The sequence below is a fragment of the Dama dama genome, chromosome 12, assembly GCF_033118175.1.
Source record: "Dama dama isolate Ldn47 chromosome 12, ASM3311817v1, whole genome shotgun sequence".
In the NCBI taxonomy this organism is placed as follows: Eukaryota; Metazoa; Chordata; class Mammalia; order Artiodactyla; family Cervidae; genus Dama; species Dama dama.
The window spans coordinates 57,480,835-57,500,874 of NC_083692.1; the positions used below are offsets into that span (position 1 = coordinate 57,480,835).

General features: G+C 40.4%; 1 protein-coding gene across 2 annotated transcripts in view; it reads right to left on the reverse strand.

The window, feature by feature from the left end:
- GNG2 (G protein subunit gamma 2) overlaps positions 1-20,040 on the reverse strand; it is a 186,135-nt gene that overhangs the window by 6,617 nt on the left and 159,478 nt on the right. For both annotated transcript variants that reach the window (XM_061157372.1, XM_061157371.1), the window contains exon 3: positions 14,028-14,141. In XM_061157372.1, the coding sequence (XP_061013355.1) occupies positions 14,028-14,114 (87 nt within the window). In that variant the 5' untranslated portion in view covers positions 14,115-14,141. The remainder of the gene's footprint in view (positions 1-14,027; positions 14,142-20,040) is intronic.

Here is a 20,040-nt window from a genome sequence, read left to right on the forward strand (position 1 = left end):
TCAAACAGCCTTTTACATACAAACTACTCAAATGCAGGGCTAGTTCCAAAGGTCAATTGAAATTCTTTGTGCATCTTTTTGAAATGCTATTATGACAGAATGAAAGGAAACAGCCTGTTCTTGTCTTAGCTCTTCTAAATGAAAGCAAAGAACAGACTTTTAGAATCTCAATTACTTTTATTGTTTTGGTTTTTTAATTGTTTGAGTCATAGTCATTATTATGCAAGCAGCAGAGACTAGACAATAGTAATATCTAAAACTTCCTTGTTAACAAGAGATACAGCAGTGTCTCTACTCATTTGCAATGCTCACATACAAATGTGCAGCAGGAATTTTCAGTCTTTTTATGGTACAGAAAACACTATACTGGGCAAAATTTAACATATTATTGACAGAGTAATTTTTGCAGAAACTAATGCCTGTGGCTGGTGATTTGTTATGTAAGGGAAGCCGTGATTGTATAGTGGTTAGTACTCTGCGTTGTGTTATGTAAGGGAATACTGAAACATCTCTGGTCTATAACATTTGGATAACAAAAGATGAATTAATATGTCTCTGGTCAATAATGTGTTAATAGCTTAGAGTTGCTCAGATCTTGTATTTGAACACTTGATTCTAAACAATTTCCTTCTGAAATATATTATGTGTTTTATTATGTTTCCTCAACTAGATTGCAATCTCCTGTGGGTGATGGTCTAATACAATGTCAGAATCCTAGCAGTAATTAGAACAATGGCTAATATTTATCTGCCCTTGATACATGTTACTTTACACACAGGATTTTATTTAATCCTTAAAACAACACTATAGGTCACAAGCTATTATTATTATCCTCACTTTTAATATGTGAAGCTGAGGTTTCATTAGGTAAGTGTTTGCCCTAGTTCTCACAGCTTGTGAGTACCAGAGTCATGAGTCTTAGTGTTCTTGACTTAATTTTTAGGAATGCTCTTTCTTTCTAACTCTTAGTAGTATCCTTTACCCTTACCTTTCAATGAGTTACAACGATAGCCCGCCTGGCAAATCTTCTGGCTTTCTAACCATCTCTGCTAACATTTCTCATAGAGATTCTTTCACATTTCACATTCCTAGGCCTAGTTCTTCCGTGAAGATTTCCCCAATAACTTTAGGTAACCTCTCTCTTTTCTGTTCTGTTGATTGTTCCTACTAAAATATCTTAAATTTTAGAGATGATCAAGATGCAGAGTAGGTGGACCTGGAACTTATCTCCCACCACAAACACATCAAAAATACATTTACATCTGGCACTGAAAACTAACTGGAAACTGGCAAAGTCTCCTATACAACCAAGGCTGAAAGAAAGATCTACACAGAATTGGGTAGGAAGGGAAGAGAAGCAATCAGGTCAGGACCTGTGGCTCAGGCAGGGGTCTCAGAAGAAAAGGGAGATTACAGGGGTAGAGATTCTCCCTGGGGAGTAAATGGTTCAAGCTACATATTGCAGGCATGAGTCCTGAGGTCTGGCCCAGTGAAGACAAGCTCCCATGACAGACTGGAGGACTGGAAGGACTAACATGAGTGCTGTGGGAAGCCCAGACACCGTCTACTTGGGAGGAATGCATGTACGCACTCACTTTTTCCTGAAGCAGAGTGGAGAGGGCTGATTGAAATTGCATTGGTGGCTGGTTGGTTTTCCATGACCGCCCCAGAGCACCCCAGCTTGAGCTGAGTGAATGTTCTAGTCCTGCTTAATTCATGTCATAGCTCTATGCTGGAGTGAGGGCTGCATGGCAGAAAACTCTGCTCTAAGACGCTTCTGGTTCTGACCAGAAGCGCTGTGTGAGCAGGGCGGAGGCAGCCATTCCTGGCAGTCTCAGAGACCGTGCCTCAGAAGCAGCCTTGAACTCTGAGGCTGGACCACTGCAGCTTGTGCCCTGACAGACGTCCAGAGCCCAGATGGGCCCCTCTTGCTCCAGCACTGCTCCCAAGGGTGCTGGTTCTGGGATAGGGAAGAGTTCACATTTCAAGGGAATAGAGCCTGCTTGGACCTGACCCTCAGAGCTTCTGCCCCAGCAACTTGGGACCTGCCTGCACCCCCATTAGGGCAGTGACAGCCAGTGAGCAGACGGGAAGCCCTGGCTTCTCCTTCGCCCTGGTCTTATCCCCTTCACCTCCAACCCTACCCTCCTACCAAGGTGACAGCTGCCAGCACACCTTGAGGAAAGATGTGACTTGTGTTCATGCCAAATCCAGCTCTCCTACCAAAGCCATTGAGTACATTCACACTGTATAGGGATGCTCCCACAAAAACATCTCAAATTTGTCCCCTTATTGTCACCTCTTCTGCAAATGCCTTAGTCCAAGTCTCTATCTTCTTTTCCACAATGACTGAAATAATCTCTTAACTAAAAATTTCCAAGGGATCTTTTATAGACTGAATGTTTGTGTCTCCTCTCCACACCCCTAATTCATGTTGAAATCTAATCCCCAATGTGATGGTGTTTGGAGATGGGGCCTTTGGCAGGTGATTAGGTCATGAGGGGCTTCCCTGATAGCTCAGCAGGTAAAGAATCCACCTGCAATGCAAGAGACCCTGGTTCACTTTTGATTCCTGGGTTGCGAAGATCCCCTGGAGAAGGGATAGGCTACCCATTCCAGTACTCTGGCCTGGAGAATCCCATGGACAGAGGATCCTGGCAGGCTACAGTCCATGGGGTTGCAAAGAGTCAGACACGACTGAGCGACTTTCATTTTCATTTTTAGGTCATAAGAGTAGAGCCTTCATGAATGGAATTAGTACTCTTATAAAAAGAGACCCCAGAAAACTCCCTTGCCCCTTTACCCATGTTAGGTCATAGAGAGAAGATGGTCTTCTATGAACCAGGAAACAGACTCTTACTAGATGTCACATCTATGGCACCTTGATCTTAGACTTCTAGCCTCCAGAACTGCGAGGAATAAATTTCTGTGGTTCATAAGCCACCTAGTGTATGGCATTCTATTATAGTAGCTCAAATGGACTAAGATGGGCTTGATGAACTGAATTCAGGGTGTGGTCTGTGAAGTTCAAAGATAAAAAAAAAATGAAATAGTTATTTTCACCAATCTCAAGTGGAAATCTAACATTTCTTTCCATTATAGATATAGACAATACAAGTAGCATTAACAGTGTCTGTGGTTTAGTCACCAATAAAAATCATATGTTTTCCATCATGTTAGTTAGTATAGATATATCAACATTTTATGTTTTCATTTTGTAAGTACATACCCACTCTTATATCCTACATAATAAGTTAATAAAGAAATATATATATTTAACTGTATCACAAAAGTATTCCTAAAAATATTCTGATGAACTATATTTTAATATAATTCATTTCCTTTGTAATTTAAAAACATTATTCTGAGAAGGAGACCATATGCTTCAGCAGACAGTCAAACAAACTTAGGGGCACAAAAAATTTTAAGAATCTCAGCTGTAAATAACTTCTCTTTTACAACAGTGCCAGGAGTAGTATTCTCCATACTGCAGCTAGAAAAAATAGTTTTAAATATAAACTGGCTCATATTACTCCCTATTTAAAACTTTCAAGAGCTTCTCATTGTACTTTGTAGAAAGCCAAGACATCACAAAAACAGCCTGTGGGTCCTGCCTACTTTTGCCATCTCTCCAATTTCACGTTGTAGCGTTTTCCCCTCCCATATACTGTCTCCTCTAATTCTGTGAAAGCTCCAAGTTCTTTTCTGCCTCGAAGCTTCACACATACAAGTCCCTGGAACATCTTCCCATCTCCTCACCAGGCTGGCTCCTCCTCTCCCTTCAGAAGTCAGTTGAAATATTGCCTCTGTGCAGTCTTGACTGATGATCTTATCTGATAACGATGAGGTCATCACTTTCCTCAACTATTCTGTCTCCCTACTCTTTTCCTTCATGGAAAAATACTTATCACAATTTATAATTACAAGTCTTGCTTGTTTATTTGATGTTTGATATTTCCCTTCAGGCATTCGGCTCTTTGAAGGTAGGAATCATATCTATTTTAATCACCACTATGTCATCAGTGTCAGCACATAGGAAAGACTCAAATAATTGCTGAAAAAAATTCTCAAATATAATCTTAATCAACAAATACTCCATTCAAATAATATTTACTGAGTACCTAACATGCCAGTCACAGTTCTGGAAAGTTGAAATAATTAGGGAACAAAATAGATTCCTGTCCTTGTGGAAATAATGTAGTATTCTAGACTTCCAATTTTGACTATGATGGAGGAACAGGGACCAATTAAATCCTCCTGCTTTAACTTAAAAACTGGAAAAAAAATGAACAAATGTGTTTTAAAACATTAGACAGTAGGCAGCACAGGACAGTTATCCCGGAGAGAAGGGAGGCAAGATAAGCCCCATGCCCCAGCTTACTGCTTGAAAAGATTTCTAGGCCATAGCACAGGGAGGGGCTACCCAAACCGATTTCAGAAACCTCCTTGAGTTGATGAGGGAGTGACAGAGAAGAAAAACCTACACATACACACACACGAGAGACAGAGAGAGAGAGAGAGAGATGGAGAGCAAGCACGCACTCTGGAGGCCTCCAGAGGATTTCTTTCGAGTCTTTAGCTGAATACTGGTCAGCACATATGTGGGAGAAAACTGCTTGAGACTATGAAATGAATTTCAGAAAGGGTCAAGTGAAGTAGTCCCTGGTCATCACACAGGGCTGGAGTTGTTTGTGTCTCTACTGGACAGAGTAGAAAGATCTCATACACATAGGGGATTGACGAGTCTTAGAAAGGGCATCTTCAGTAGTGGTGCCAAGTAGGCCTTGACTAAAGGCTGAGGTGGACCCACCTATCAAAGTTTAAAAGAACAGATCAAAATGTTTCCGAGTTATTTAACTGGACCACAGAACAAAACCTCTAAATATTTAAAGACTACAAAAACTTTCAGTATGCCACAAAAAAAAAAAAAAAAAAAAAAAAATCACAAATTCTGGAATCTAATAAAAAACCCAGGCATACAAATAAGTAGGAGAAAAACATATCCCATAATGAGGAAAAAATTAATACAAATTAATTAATCCCATTGAGGAGAAAAAGATGAAGAATTGACATAGACGCTAAAATAAATAGATGAGGATGCTATTAAAATAGCTATTGTAAATATTGTCTACATGACCAAGGAAATAGAGGAAAGCAAAACATGATTAAAAGAGACATGGCAGATGTTAAAAAGGCCCAAATCAAATTTTTAGAGCTAAAAAGCACACTGGATGGAATTAGCACCAATTGGACATTGCAGAAGAAAAGATAATAATGAACTTGAAGACAGTAACAGGAACTCTCCAAAGTGAAGCGCAGGGAGAAAACAGACGGAAAACAAACAAACAAACGGAGACCACTGAGCTAGGGGCCGACTTCAGGCAGCCTAATAATCATACGATTGGAGTCTATGAAGGAGAGAAGGAATGTAGTGTGTGGACGAAAGGAGAGAAAAAGTAATTGAAGACATAATAACTGAAAATTTCCAAATTTGATAAAAACTACAAATCCACAGTTTCAAGTAACTCAATACCCAAATGAAGAACCATGAGTCAAACCATACCAATGTACAACATAATCAAACTGCTTATGTAGTATCTGAGTAGAAGGATGGAGAGAACAGAAAATAAAACATTATAAATAGCTATAGAGGATGTTAGATGAGAGTCTGTTTTACAAGAAAATGAAAAGTACAGCAGGGTAAACTACAAAGAAAAAATATCTTTGTATGGAGAAACTTGGAAGACACCACCTTAATCAAATAATTAAAGTTAACACCACCAGTAAGTGACAATTTGAAATCATGTATCACCGACAGAAGGAAGCAGTGTGATGGATATCCTACCAGTTCTCCGATATTAATGTCAAATTTCTATTACTTTAATTAAATCATAAAGAAACACGAGGCAAACTGAAATTGAGCGACACTCTATAAATAATGGCCTATAATCTTTAAAACTGTCAATGTCCTAAGAGTCAGGGACATCTAAGGAACTGTGCCTGATAGCTACATACAACCCATGATTTGGAACTGGGTTCTTTTGCTAAAAGGGACATTATTGGGATGATCTGAAATACTTCAGTGGGGTTTGAGAAGTAGAAGGTGGTGATGTATAAATGTATAAATGTTAATTGTACATAATGATTATGATTATGGAAAAGAATGTTTATACTTATAGGAAATGTTAAAGTATCCAAAGATAACAGGCACCTGTTGACAACTCTTCTCAAATGGCTCAGGGGAAAACAAAATTCTTTGCATTGTACTTGAAACTCTTCTGTACCTTTGAGGTTATTTCCAGAGTAAAAATATTTTTTCTAAAGAAAAGAGAAATTAGAAATACTGAGTATGAATAACTTTCTCAAGAAGTTAAGCTTCAAAGCAGAGCAAACAAATGAGGCAGTTGCTAGAGCAGGAAATGAGGGGTTCAAGAGAAGAAATTTAAATTTTATTTAAGAAGTACAAATAACACTATACTTGAATGATGATGGAAATGATGAAATAAAGAATCAAAACTGGTTATTCAGAATGAGCAGCAAACTGCTGGAGCATGTCCCTGATAAGGGAGATGAGATCTCTTGTGCAATGAAGGAATTTACTTTTGATAAGAGCAAGTATCTCCCTAGATTGACAGCTGCTGAAACCCAGCTACCCAGCCACTTCACCCAACTGGACTGGGGCTGAGAATCAGTGAGAAAGGGAAGGGGGGCTCTAAGCAGTCCCAATAAAAACCACCAAATTATAATCTTGGGCTCTGAAAAACAGGAATCTACTCTAGGCAGACACCTTTACAGCTCTGAGTAGCAGAAGTTGTCAGTAAGAATAAAAACCAGACCCGAGAATTTAAACTGTAAGTAAGGCTTAAGTAGGCTCCATCTTCATTACATCCTGAAACACACCTTAGAATTAACGCTGCAAAATGCTTGCAACTCACGGATGGGTCATCACTGCCTGTGCCCACGGACAGCTGCCTATGTGTTAAGGGTACCAATCATTCAATCACTCCTTCAGTTGTGTTGCCTGCACTACTGGAGCCATCCAGGATTGACAGTTTCAAACTGACTCCTAAAAGGACTTCAAAGATCACACTGGGATGGAGACTTAGAACGAGAAGTTATTCTGAACTTTGAACATTGCCTGTCACAAGCCTGGTAAGACAGCTGAAGGCAAAAGAAACTGTAACACCCGTGGGAAGAGATCATAAAATTTTCACATTAGAGAAACTGACCTGCACTTGTTTAGAAAGATGTTTTTATTCAGGTCAAAAGCTGTTGGCTACAGTAAAGGCTTCATCATTCATTGAATTATCAATAATGTAATTCAAGTAAGGGAAAATTTAAACATCTAGTTTGATCCTTAGTAAATGCAGAAGAAATGTCTGTACTTTTTCCTGTGCCTTGGAATTATACTGAAAACACAACAGTTGGTATGCTGAGCAACATTAGGAATGCCAGAAATGGAAAGCAGCATGCCACCATGATGTCCCGTATCACCAGGGGGCCCACATCACTGCTGGTGGTCAAAGGTGAGTCTAAAGGAGCTCTCCATTATGACCGTGGAAAGCACCCAAGATCAAACTTTGATTGTGATGTTAGAGAAAGTAAAATTGTATGAAGAAATACCTAGCATTTTAAATTTGTAAAATACAGTGTAAATATTCTAAATAATCTTGCCCTCCCTGTTTGTCCAAGGTGATATTAAACTGATGATACACATCAATAGGATTTTTTTAAAAAAGGAAATAGAAGAATTAATTTTCAAAACAGTCATCAAGAAAAGTACATGATATTTAATTTACTCAATTTAGTTAAAAAAAAGACATTCAAAATTATCCAAAGTTGTTATATTTTGAAGAAGGAAGAGCTTCCTCTGGCCTGAAAACTAGGTTATTCAGAAAAATTCATTTTCTAGGGATTTTGAATTATCAAGGTTTAGCAGTACTGCTTCTCTAGCTCCCATGTATAATGCACAAGGCTAAGAATATACTTGGTGCTTAACAAACATCTACTGAATTTTGAAAATTGTATCAACCCTCATAAAAATGAAGTTTTATGCTCAATTATTAACATATGCCTGGGTTCAATTTAAAATTTTTGTTCCACTTTCAGCAAATCAAATGAATTAAAACTGGATATCTTTGAACAGAGCCTTTTCTTCTATAAGTTCCAGACATACTGTACCTATTTTGTTAACCCTGAAAATAGTCTCAGTTTGGCTTATATGTAAGGTTGAAACTTACTCTTCCTAATAAACTGAATGCAAGAATTTTAGGGAAGAGATGTTAAAACTTTTGATTCAAACACTGGAGAAGTATTTGAAAAGTCCCAAACCTAGGATGTCTGTCCCCTGTCTAAATGAAGCAGGATGTCTAACGGACTTGTGTCTCAGAACAACTTTCCCTGAAGTTCAGTTCCAATGTATTATGAGTCAATTGTCAGAAAGATGATTTACTTATTAGAAACATTTATATGTGGTTCAACAATTATACAACTTTGTCAGTTATGAAAATCAGTCTGTTCTTTTTATATTGAGCTGTTTTCACAAAGAAGGTATACTATAAATACTGGCTACTTATATTCATATACTTGACATAAAGCAATTTACCTATTTTAAAATGATCAATTCTGCCCTTCTTTTTGGCATTTTACTGAACTTTCTCCTATTATGATGAGTTTTATTTGGCCAGTGACATCATGCTTGGAATTTCCCAAACCATAAATGTAATTGGAAATGTCATCCAAAATACAGTTCTTAATGTCTTGTTATATGACACGCTTAGGATATGAACTTAAAGCCATCCACTAAAAAAAAGTGTTTTTTCATTGCCTGCCTATCTCATCATCAAGAAGTAGACAATAAGGTCTTTGATGTTGAGGACTGTGTAGTTTATCTGATGGAGGTAAAATTATTTAGTAAACTGACTAATAAGTAGGATCAGAATGGAAAAGATTCGTGAACAAGTGGGGATTTAAGCTGACCTGTAATAGAGGAGTAAGATTCTGATATTGTCCCATTCCATTTGGGCTGCTCTAATAAAATTCCCAAACCAGGTGGATTGTAAAAAACAGTTTTGGAGGCTGGAAAGTCTAAGATCAAGGTGCCGGCAGATTCAGTGTCTGTTGGGTCTTGATTTCTAGTTCATAGATACCTATCTTCTTGTTATAACCTCACAAGGTGGAAAGGGCCAGGGAGCTTGCTGAGCCTCTTTATACGGGCACTAATTCCATTCCTGAGGGCTCTGCCTGCATGACCTAATCACTTCCAAAAGGCCCCATCTCCAAATACTGCCACATTGGGTGTTAGGATTTTAATGTATGAATATGGGGAGGGACACAAACATTTAGTCAACAATAAATAGGAAAAGAATAGAAAAGACCCTGATGCTGGGAAAGATTGAAGGAGAAGGGGACGACAGAGGACAAGATGGTTGGATGATATCACTGACTCAACAGACATAAGTTTGAGCAAGCTCCAGGAGAGGGTGAAGAACAGGGAAGCCTGGCATGCTGCAGTCCATGGGGTTGCAAAGAGTTGGGCATGACTGAGCAACTGAACAATAACAACATATAGAAAAAGAATAAGGGGAAGGGTGTTCTCACTGAGGGATTCAGAATAACCAGAGAGATGGTACTCTGCACGGCATATTCTTTAGATAGTGAAGAGCGCCAGTTGCAAAGGTCTATTGGAACCATTTGGGAGAACTGAGAAATAACTTTGGCATTTATATGTTAGGCCAATATAAGGAGCATCCAATCAGTTAAGAAGCAATCATTTCACCCATGCTCCTGGCCTTGGCTTTCTTTTGCACTTACATGTATATTATTCATGATGCCAACAATGCCATGCATTAAAGGGCTTCTTTTCAGCTTATGATGATTCTCACCCCTCCTTAACTATCCTTCCCACGCTTACGGGTGGGTGGGTTCCTAGGAGCCATGTTTGTGCAATGTCCTTTAATTTGAGCGTTAGTTGATTGAAGCTGCAGATGGCTCATCCTTGGTAGAACAAATGTACCACTCTAGGAAGTGAGACTAAAAGGGATGACATGAGTCTACCTCTTTCTTCATGGAGCTGAAAGTGTGATGTGTGATCCTGGGAGTTGTGGGCAGCCATCTTGTGTCCACCACATGCAACAGGCAGCTGAGAAATCTATTCCTCCCGGGAAAGGAAAGAGGCTGAGAGAAGCAGAGACATCCCAGAGCACCCACAGTTCCTGCTGGCTCCAGTTCTGACTGCTCCCGGTTCTGACTCCCCATGCTCACTCAGCTACATTTCTGCTCTCAGATTCTGAGACGCCTTGTATCTTTTATCATCAATCCCTTCTTTCTGCTTAAGCCTGCTTGTGGTTAGGTTGCTATTATTAGAAACCCAGAGTCCTAATATAGTGACGAATAAATAGATTCACTGGAGTCTTACTGTCCTTTGCTTTCACACGTGCTCTCTTGACTTACACTCTCAGGACAAGCTTTCTTTTACTGGCCTTTGTCAACAGCAGCATATCTTGTTGTTTCATACATCTGAGTGTCACAGTCTCCAAAACCTCTCTCTGCCCCTTTCCCCAGAGCCCATCCCAACTTTCCTTGGCTTCCCTTTCCTTTCTGTCCTTGAGTGAAATGCTAACAAAGAAACACAGAGAGGCTGGGAGTATAATTTATATATGCCTGAGGCTTATGAACAGATAATGGGTTCATTAGCCCAAATCTCCCAGGATCTGTGATACAAAGGGATAGCAAACAAGAAGGCTTAAAAAGGAATATGCTCTTCAGACCCTCTCATGGTAAGCCTACTCCAGGCAGCCAAGGATATTCTGGAGGCCACAGGAGGGATAAGGCCACTCCTTGCAGAAGGGACCCTGGACACCCCCAGTGTCAGCTGTGCTCCCTTTTCCTTGTTCCCTATTGCCTCAGCTACACTAGGCTCTGCCAGAGGGACATCAAGCCACTGCAGCCTTTACAGCTTGAAGAGGCCACTGCTGTGATTCCAAAAATCACAAACCTGGGATCTTCAGAGAGAAGCTCCTTCTTGCTGACAGGATCAGGCATGGAAAGTAGGTGGAGAAACCTGAACGCTCAAAACCCTGAAAGGGACTCCGAAAGGCAGATAAACTAGTCCTAAACCAGTGACAGTTTTATTCCAAGAGCTAAACTAAAAATAACCTGACACTTCACCATAGCATGCCTGCCTGGCTCTGATGTGCAGAACAAATGCTGAAATATAGGCTGCCACTGTTATTTCCAACAATTTTAGGTCCAATGATGTCAAGAGGAATTGAGAGATTTGAAAGTTACAATCAGCGAGGAAGGCAATCACTCATTGTTCAGTTTATTAGGCCAATGCTTTATGTCTCAAAGAGATACTGATTTATTTGGTCTCTTCACAAGTAGTATACCAAGGTAATCAGGGTGAGGTATTGGCTTCATTCTGATGACACTTGGTAATTATGCTTTTTGGATGTCTTAACTTGTATCAGTAACAGGTCTTGTTCATTTTTTTTTTTTTTTTTTTTGGTAACCCTTTATTAGACTAGGAGATCCTTGAGAGCAAGAATCATTTCTTCATCTTTATCTAGCTCTATATCTCTAAGACCTAACAGGGCCTGGCAATTTAGAAAGCTCTCACTAAAATATGTATTGGATAAAGGAATAAATAACATAAAAATAGCAAAAATCCACTCTTATGATGAAAGTCTGGTAAAACATCTTAAAGGATCTAATGACTGAGTCTTCAAGGAGTCAGGGGAGTTGGGAAAGGAGAAATGCAAAGAGGAGGAGACTGAATGTTCCAGCCATTTGAAATTCCCATCAAGGAAATTAAGAATGGTTCAATATGGCATGGGGGTGAGGGGAAGGGACCGAAGCTGAAAAGAAGGGCAGGGGTCAGAAGGACCTTACACACACTCTGCTGAAGAGTTTGAACTTCAAGTTCAAGGTGATAGGAGTCATGAAAAGATGTTCAACAAGAAAGGAACCTAATGAGCTTTTCTTGCAGCAAGTGGTCTTTGGCAGCCACATGGAGGATAAGTGATGGTGGGGATGGACTGGGGTTGAGAAGGGATTGCAGAGGTCAGCTAAGTGCACTGTGCAGTTAGGAGTTCAGGTGAGAGGTGATGATGGTCTGACCTCCGGCTGAAAAGGTCTGTTTCTGCCCTGTTCCTCCCACTGTCAGCTTCTCATACCACCTATACCATCACCTCCTGCTTCAGGACTTGGGCCTGGGGATGCTGAGTTGTACCAGAAAATGCCAACCATATTGGGGCTTGGCAAACACTTTCATCTTCACTGGGCCACCCCAAAAGGCAAAGTGGCATTTTCCAGAGGCCCACACGCAGAACATCTAACAGCAGGAAAAGAACTGAATGACTCTTTTTGGTGCCACAATCTTTGCGTGACCTCACTCTTCCCAGCAGGTACTATGCCCACTTGCCACATTATACTTTTTAAGAAAGGAAATAAAAAAGAACAGGTCAAGGGGAAAATGGAGAAGAGGAAGGTAGTGAAGGTGCAAAATAGATGTTAAGGAACCTTTATCACATTATAAATAAAGAAGAATTAGAGCAATTGCAAGAAAGAAGCTGTTTATATTTTGTGGCTCATTACTAGGATTCAAATTTTATAAAGGAGATTAAGGATAGATGGGAAAATGTCTATGGTTATTTGCTCAGCTTACCTATGGAGGAAAATAAGCTCTCCCTTCAGACTCTAGCACAGACCTGATGGGAGTTATAAGGAGCAAACCTCTTCCCATGGGACCATGGTTCTCTACCTTAGCTATACATTAAAACTAACTGATAATGTAAAAAAAAAATTACTGTTGTCTGAATCATAGATTCTAATTTAACTGGTCTATGCTGTGGTCTTAGAAGTGGTTCTTTTTATAGAATTCCCTGGGTGATTTGAATGTACAGATGGGCTGAGAATCACTCCTCTAGACCAGGGTTCAGCAAAGTTTTTCTCTAAAAGGCCAGAGAGTAAAAGTTTTAGGCTTTCTGAGCCAAGTGGTCTCTGTTGCAACTATTCTACCCTGCTGTTGTAACATCAAAGGAGCCACAGACAAGATGTAAATGAGTATATGGGGCTGTGTGCTAATAAAGCTTTATTGACAAAAACAGACAGTGGGCTGGATTTGGCTCATGAGCCATAATTTATTGACCCTTGCTCTAGAAGCACATTCCAAAGGAGGGCTGGATTATTCAGGTTCCTAAGGCAGGTATGGACAAATCTTTCAGTTTAAAAAAGGCATTTGGAAAAATGTTCCAATTTTAGTAAAATGAAATATGCTGCTGAGTTCCATGTCATAAAATGCTCAGGTCTTCTGAGGAAGTGAAGCTTTGATAGTTGACAAAAATTTACTACCTGTGGTAGCTATCTATGTGGGTTAATTTACATTGAAAATCTGCCAACAAAAGGTTTCTATATAAAGTCCTGGCTCAATATGTTAGGTCCAACTTAAGGCAAAGCTATCAGGTTAGATCTGGGGAGTGAGAGAAAGAAATAAGTAGATTATTAACTTCCATGAAACCTTTACGCTGTTTGACTTCTCAGCGAGACCATGTGTGGTTTTTGTGTTCTGAAGAAAAAAATCCAAGAGTATAAAAGAGAAAAAAGTAAAAATAAAAATGGTGGATAGAAGGACTAGACCTAAAGATAGACACTAAAAATTAGAACATACATCAGGATAGAAAAAATTAAACCCAAGTGAGAAGGACTTCTTTACAAGGTCAGAGAAGTGAACTGGTCGATTGCTATGTTTTGTGGGTTCTCCAAATCCTTTGGCTAGAATTCAGCCATGAACCTAAATTCTGCTTTGAAGTTACTCAGTGAACTAGTTTTAATTTATACTATCATTTTATTCTGGAAAATTCCAGAGAGGGCAAAGGCACATTAGAAAATGAACTTTTGCCTAACTATTAAATGTCTCTCCCACCATCTCTGGTTTCATCGCTCTCCATAGAATAGTCAAATGACACCTGGCTACAAGTCATGCTCCTGACAAGGCCAGCTGAGCCTGTGGGTGATGCCATCCTTACCTTTATCCTATCGATGTTGGCTTCCATCTTCAGTTGTTCTACCAGTTTCCTGGCTTGTGCTATGCTGGCGGTGTTGTTGCTGGCCATTGGAATGCTGGGCGGGTTTCAGATACACTAGGAAAGAAAACAAGGAGGAAAAATACATCAGAGAAATCACCAGCTGCCAAATGTGTGGGTTCACCATAACTGGGAGATCCCAAAAGAATGACTGCAGTCAGGCCAGGCTTCTCCAGCCATCTACATCCCCAATCCAGCACTGTGTCTGAGGGGCAAGCAGACCAGAGAGATGAGGATTGCTTTTCTTCCTCCCTATCTCTCCCCCTTCCATTCTTTCTTCAGGGGGAATCATTAAATCAGCTAAGAAGAACTGCCACATGAAGAAAGCAAGTTATCAAATTTATCTTAATTTATGAAATTTATTACAGAAGGGGACAACAGAGGATGAGATGGTTGGATGGCATCACCGACTCAATGGACATGAGTTTGAGCAAGCTCCCGGAGTTGGTGATGGACAGGGAAGCCTGGCATGCTGCAGTCCATGGGGTCGCAAAGAGTCTGACATGACTGAGTGACTGAACTGAACTTATGAAATAAGTTTATGAAATAAGTTCAAAACAGTAAGGGTGACAGTATGCATAATTATTGTTGTTATTTATTGGGTACTGCTATTGTTAGATATTGTTTTAGAGAGTGGAGTTCTGTACCTATGTAGACGGTAAGATAGTTTATTTGTCTCTGGCTCTGCCAGAACTCTTTCCATCCTTGCCGTCCACCCCCTTCAAATCCTATCCCAATTTCATTTCTCTTCTAATTATTTCTTGACCCCTCCCATCTCACTTTATTCTTGCCGTTCACCTCAGAAAGTATCCTATTTTATTTTCAGTGCCCACTTCCCCCATATTCTGATCAGGTCTTCCTCCATGTCAAGGTGTCATATGCTATTTCTGGACTGTAAATTTGCCCTTTAGGTCACTGAAGCAATGTCTGAGAGCTGCAATTTAACTAGAGTGCATGACCCCATAAATGAGAAGCATTAAACACTGCTTTAGTCAATACCAGTTGAGTCTTGTTCGGAAGATATTATATTAAAAACCATGACTTCCACTAGCTTTGGGGAATATTTTTATCTAGGGATAAAGTAGGCTCAAGCTACAATTTCAAAAGGGAAAGAAGTCACATAGAAAACCTATAGAAAGAAAAATAATCCATAATAAATTCAGTACATAGGTTTTTACATATTCATGAAAATAAGGAAACAATTTTTATTTAATTACCAAAAAAGCAAAAGTCTACAAATTATTTTTTTTTTTTGGTTTCTATTTATTGATATCTAGTTCTTCAAGACAATAGAAGTAATTAGACAGAACTCTCTGTGAACAAAGAGGTCTCTGCATAGAGAATGTTATTTTATAAAGAATACTGCAAATGCCAGCCCAACACAGTATAAGTTGGAAGATAGTTAACTGTTTCAGGGGCTTCCCTAGTGGCTCAGATGGTAAAGCGTCTGCCTGAAATGCAGGAGACCTGAGTTCGATCCCTGGGTCAGGAAGATCCCCTGGAGAAGGGAATGGCAACCCACTCCGGTATTCTTGCCTGGAGAATTCCATGGACAGAGGAGCCTGGTGGGCTACAGTCCATGGGGTCCCAAAGAGCTGGACATGACTGAGTGACTAACACTTTTTTAACTGTTCTCTCAATTTATTTTCAAAGGGCTTTGAGACAATAAAATGGGAAGGAAGGCTGAAAGAATTTTGAAGCCAGGAAGATCTCTGAACTCTAGTTTCACATGCTTGAAGATCAAGGGAGGGATATTGCATATAAAAACAAATAAACAAAAGGGAGGCTTTAACAACAACAATGATTTCATCAGCATGGTTAGGGATGGAATCATTTAAAAATAATTTAACCCACAGGTAAATTATATGCCTTAAATCAAACAAACATCTTACAGCCTCGTAAAACGTCACAGGGTCAAGCAAAAGAAAGTGAAAGTTGCTCTGTCGTGTCCGACTCTTTGTGATCCCATGGACTATACAGTTCATGGAATTCTCCAGGCCAGAATACTGGAGTGGGTAGCATTTCCCTTCTCCAGGGAATCTTCCCAACCCAGGGATTGAACCCACTTATCCAGTAGCATAGCATAACTCTTCCATTCATACAAAGATGGAAGGAGTCAAGATCTACAGGACCATGGAAACTGCTCTGGGAAGTTAATATTTCCTCCAAATTAGAATTATCACACTAGGATACAGACTATCACAGAATTTCCAAATCCTCATTGGACCTGAGGGAGCTGTGAGTGACTGGTCAGCTATGATGCTGGCTTTGACTCTAAACCAGATCACACAGTAACTTGTGGCAGAGACCACAGCTTGCTTCTAATACTGCTTTTCCTTGTCTTTATCAGTGATAACATTTTTTTTTCTTTTTAACAAAGACCACAAGAACCCTGAATTTTAGTTGAGTATATTTTGCTGAAAAATACACTCCCAGGTTCCCTTGCAGCTTGATATGGTTATTTGACTATGTTATGGCCACTGAGACATAAGCAGAAGTGTCCTTGAAGGAAAGGGATGTGCTCTTTGCCTCCCCTTCCTCTTGCTGCTGGCCTGGAAGGTAGTCATGTTCAGCACAGGATTCCACCTTTGAACATCTGGCCTAACACTCCAGGATGAGCAGAAAGGGATGGTCCTTATTGATACTGTAGAGCCACAGCGTCAGCTGTGAACTGGCTGCCATCTACATGAACAGAAATAAGCACCTATCTTGTTTATACCACTATTATTAAGGGTTTCTCTGCTGTTAGCTAACAGATCTGCCATTAACTGATTAAATGACCCATTATTTTCATTTGGGTATCCAGGAAAAGTCTATGTCCTGATGCCTGTTTATGTTCCCTGGAAAAGGCATAGCTGTCCTTAGGAGGATGAGATGGAAAGCGTGTGAGTTTTCTATTACTGCTGTAACATATTACTGTAAATTTAGTATTACTAGCTTAAAGAATATAAATTTATTATCTTGCAGTTTTGGAGGTTAGAAGTCTGAAATAGGTCCACTAGCCTAAAATCAAGATATTGGCAGATATTCCTTCTGGAGGTCTAAGGCAAAATGTTTCCTTTCCTTTTCTAGCTTCTAGAGATTGCTGACATTCCTTGGCTCTTGAATTTTTTCTTCATTTTCAAAACCAACAAGAGTGAGTTGACTCCTTTTGATTCTTTATCATTCTGACCTCTTCTGTAGTCACCTCTTGTTTTGACTCTCCTCTGCCTCCTTCTTCCACTTTTAAGAACCATTGTAACCACACTGGATCTACTCTGATAATACAGGATAATCTCCTTATCTTTAGGTCAGCTGATTAGCAACCTTAATTCCATTTGAACCTCAAATCCCCTTTGACATGTAACACAACAATCTGCAGGTTCCAGTTACGGGGACACAGACATTTTGGGGGGCCTTTATTCTATCTACCATGGAAGGAGACCTCTGTGCAGGTAGAGAAGGAAAGTGGGAAGGTGGAGTGTTGAGATAGGAAAAGAAGAGGGATGAGACAGGACACAAGTCTAGAAATGCAGGGGCAAGAATACAGAAAACCTAAATGGTCTTGAAACCATTTACCTCACATTGGGACTTGAACCCATATGCCAGGATTTGACCCTAGCCAAAACCTAGTTTGGGACTCAAACCCACATGGCCAGGACTTTAATCCAGCCAAAACCCTGCTTGGGACTTGAACTCACGATCTTTTAATTAGAACACACTTACCTGATGTCTGAACTTACTGAGGCTCGGGTTCTTTGTGTCTCAGAGCAGAAGGACTTCAGTGAGAGGCAAAGTGACAGGCAAGAAGTAGATTTACTAATATAGGATGCTTGTAAGAGATGCCAATGGGCAGGAAAGGGAGCTCTGCCCAGAGGACTGAGTGGATTACAATTTATAATGAAAAAGGGTCTTTCCCCCTTTTTCAAGTAGACATAGATGCAGACATAGGCATCTATCACTAGCTCCTCCTTCATATTAGGCAGTAAAGTGTCTGACCATATGAGGTCACGGGCTACCCAGGGGGTGCCAATGGTAAAGAATCCGCCTGCCAATGCAGAAAGGAGACATAAGAGATGCAGGCTCCATCCCTGGGTCAGGAAGATCCCCCTGGATGAGGGCATGTCAACCCACTTCAGTATCCTTGTCTGGATAATCCCACGGACAGAGGAACCGGGCAGGCTACAGTTCTGTTGCTGCTTATTCGCTTCAGTTGTGTCTGCTTCAGGATATAAGGTTGCAAAGAATCACACAACTGAAGCAACTGAGCATGCATGCCCTACGAGGTCTAGAATTATGGTATGCAGGAAGGGGGGGTAACGTTTTTCTTCCATCTAATGGCCTGGGGCATATATTGTTGTTTTGCTCATGGTTTTATACTTAAGCAAGCCTGCTTCACTGAACCTATTCCAACAGGTTTCTTGAGCGATCATTAACTTACAGTGGCCTCCTAAAGTTTCCTAGGTTTCCTTCTCTATCTATAGTCTCCTACCAGGACTTCTACAACTAGTTGTATAACTATGCTATTCTATCCCTATCAGTCTTAAGAAAAAAAAGTAGACAAGGGGTTTGGTGTGTGCCTCTCGTTTTAGAAAGATCTTGCATGTTTTTGTTTTACCATATGACCCCCCAAAATCTAGAGCTGCTTTTAGAATCACTTAGTGTTATTTTCTTCTTTTTCACCTTCAGCTGCTTTCCCACAGAAGCGATGAAGAAATCCCCCTCGCAAAAACTGACAAAACTATAGAGTCCTAGACCAGTGTTCCAAAGAAGTATGTAATATTGAGATTTATAAGAAATATATTTGGTCTTTGACCTGTTCTTGGCTCAGAGCTCCTAAAACCTTGTAATCTCCTATGGTAATAGGAATATAGGTCTTTGGTTATGTTAATGAGGTGACTTTTTGAAAGCCCTTAAGCAACCTGGGGATGGCAGTGGGGGTGGGGGGTCAGGAGGGGGGTGGGGGGAGGCTGTTTGCCAGGGGAACCAACCATGTAATTAGAGGGTTGGAACTTTCAGTACCTCCCCCCACCCCAACTTCCTGGAATGGAGAAAGGTTGGAGGTTGAATCAATAGCCAGTGGCCAATGATTTAATTAATTGTGACTATATAAAGAAGGCTCCATAAAGACTTAAAAGGACACGGTGTGGAGAGCTTCCTGGTTGATGAATTCGTGACGATCCTGGAAGGGCGGTCTCCAGAGGGTACTGAGCTCTGCACAATGTCCCCACATCTTGCCCTTTGCAGCTCTTTCATCTGGCTGTTTCTGAGTTACATTCTTTTATAATCAACTGGTAACATAGTATATAAAATGTTTCTGAGTTCTGTAATAGTAAATTAATCAAATCCAAGTACTTTATATTTTCAAGTATTTTGTTAAAGATGTTTGCATCAATCTTCATGAGATTATTGCTCTCTTCAGCTTTCCTTTTCTTTTTCTTTATTCCTTCCTTCTTTCTCCCTCTCTCTTTCTTATCCTCCTACCTCTCCTTAGCTTTGGTGTCAGGAAAATGCTTGCCTCTTAAAATGAATTGGGAAGAGTTACAACATGTATGGATGTGAGAGTTGGACTGTGAAGAAAGCTGAGTGCCAAAAAATTGATGCTTTTGAACTGTGGTGTTGGAGCAGACTCTTGAGAGTCTCTTGGACTGCAAGGAGATCCAACCAGTCCATCCTAAAGGAGATCAGTCCTGGGTGTTCATTGGAAGGACTGATGCTGAAGCTGAAACTCCAATACTTGGGCCACCTCATGTGAAGAGCTGACTCATTGGAAAAGACCCTGAAGCTGGGAGGGATTGGGGGCAGGAGGAGAAGGGGACAACAGAGGACAAGATGGCTGGATGGCATCACCGACTCGATGGACATGAGTTTGAGTAAACTCCGGGAGTTGGTGATGGACAGGGAGGCCTGGTGTGTTGAGATTCATGGGGTCGCAAAGGGTCAGACACGACTGAGTGACTGAACTGAACTGAACATC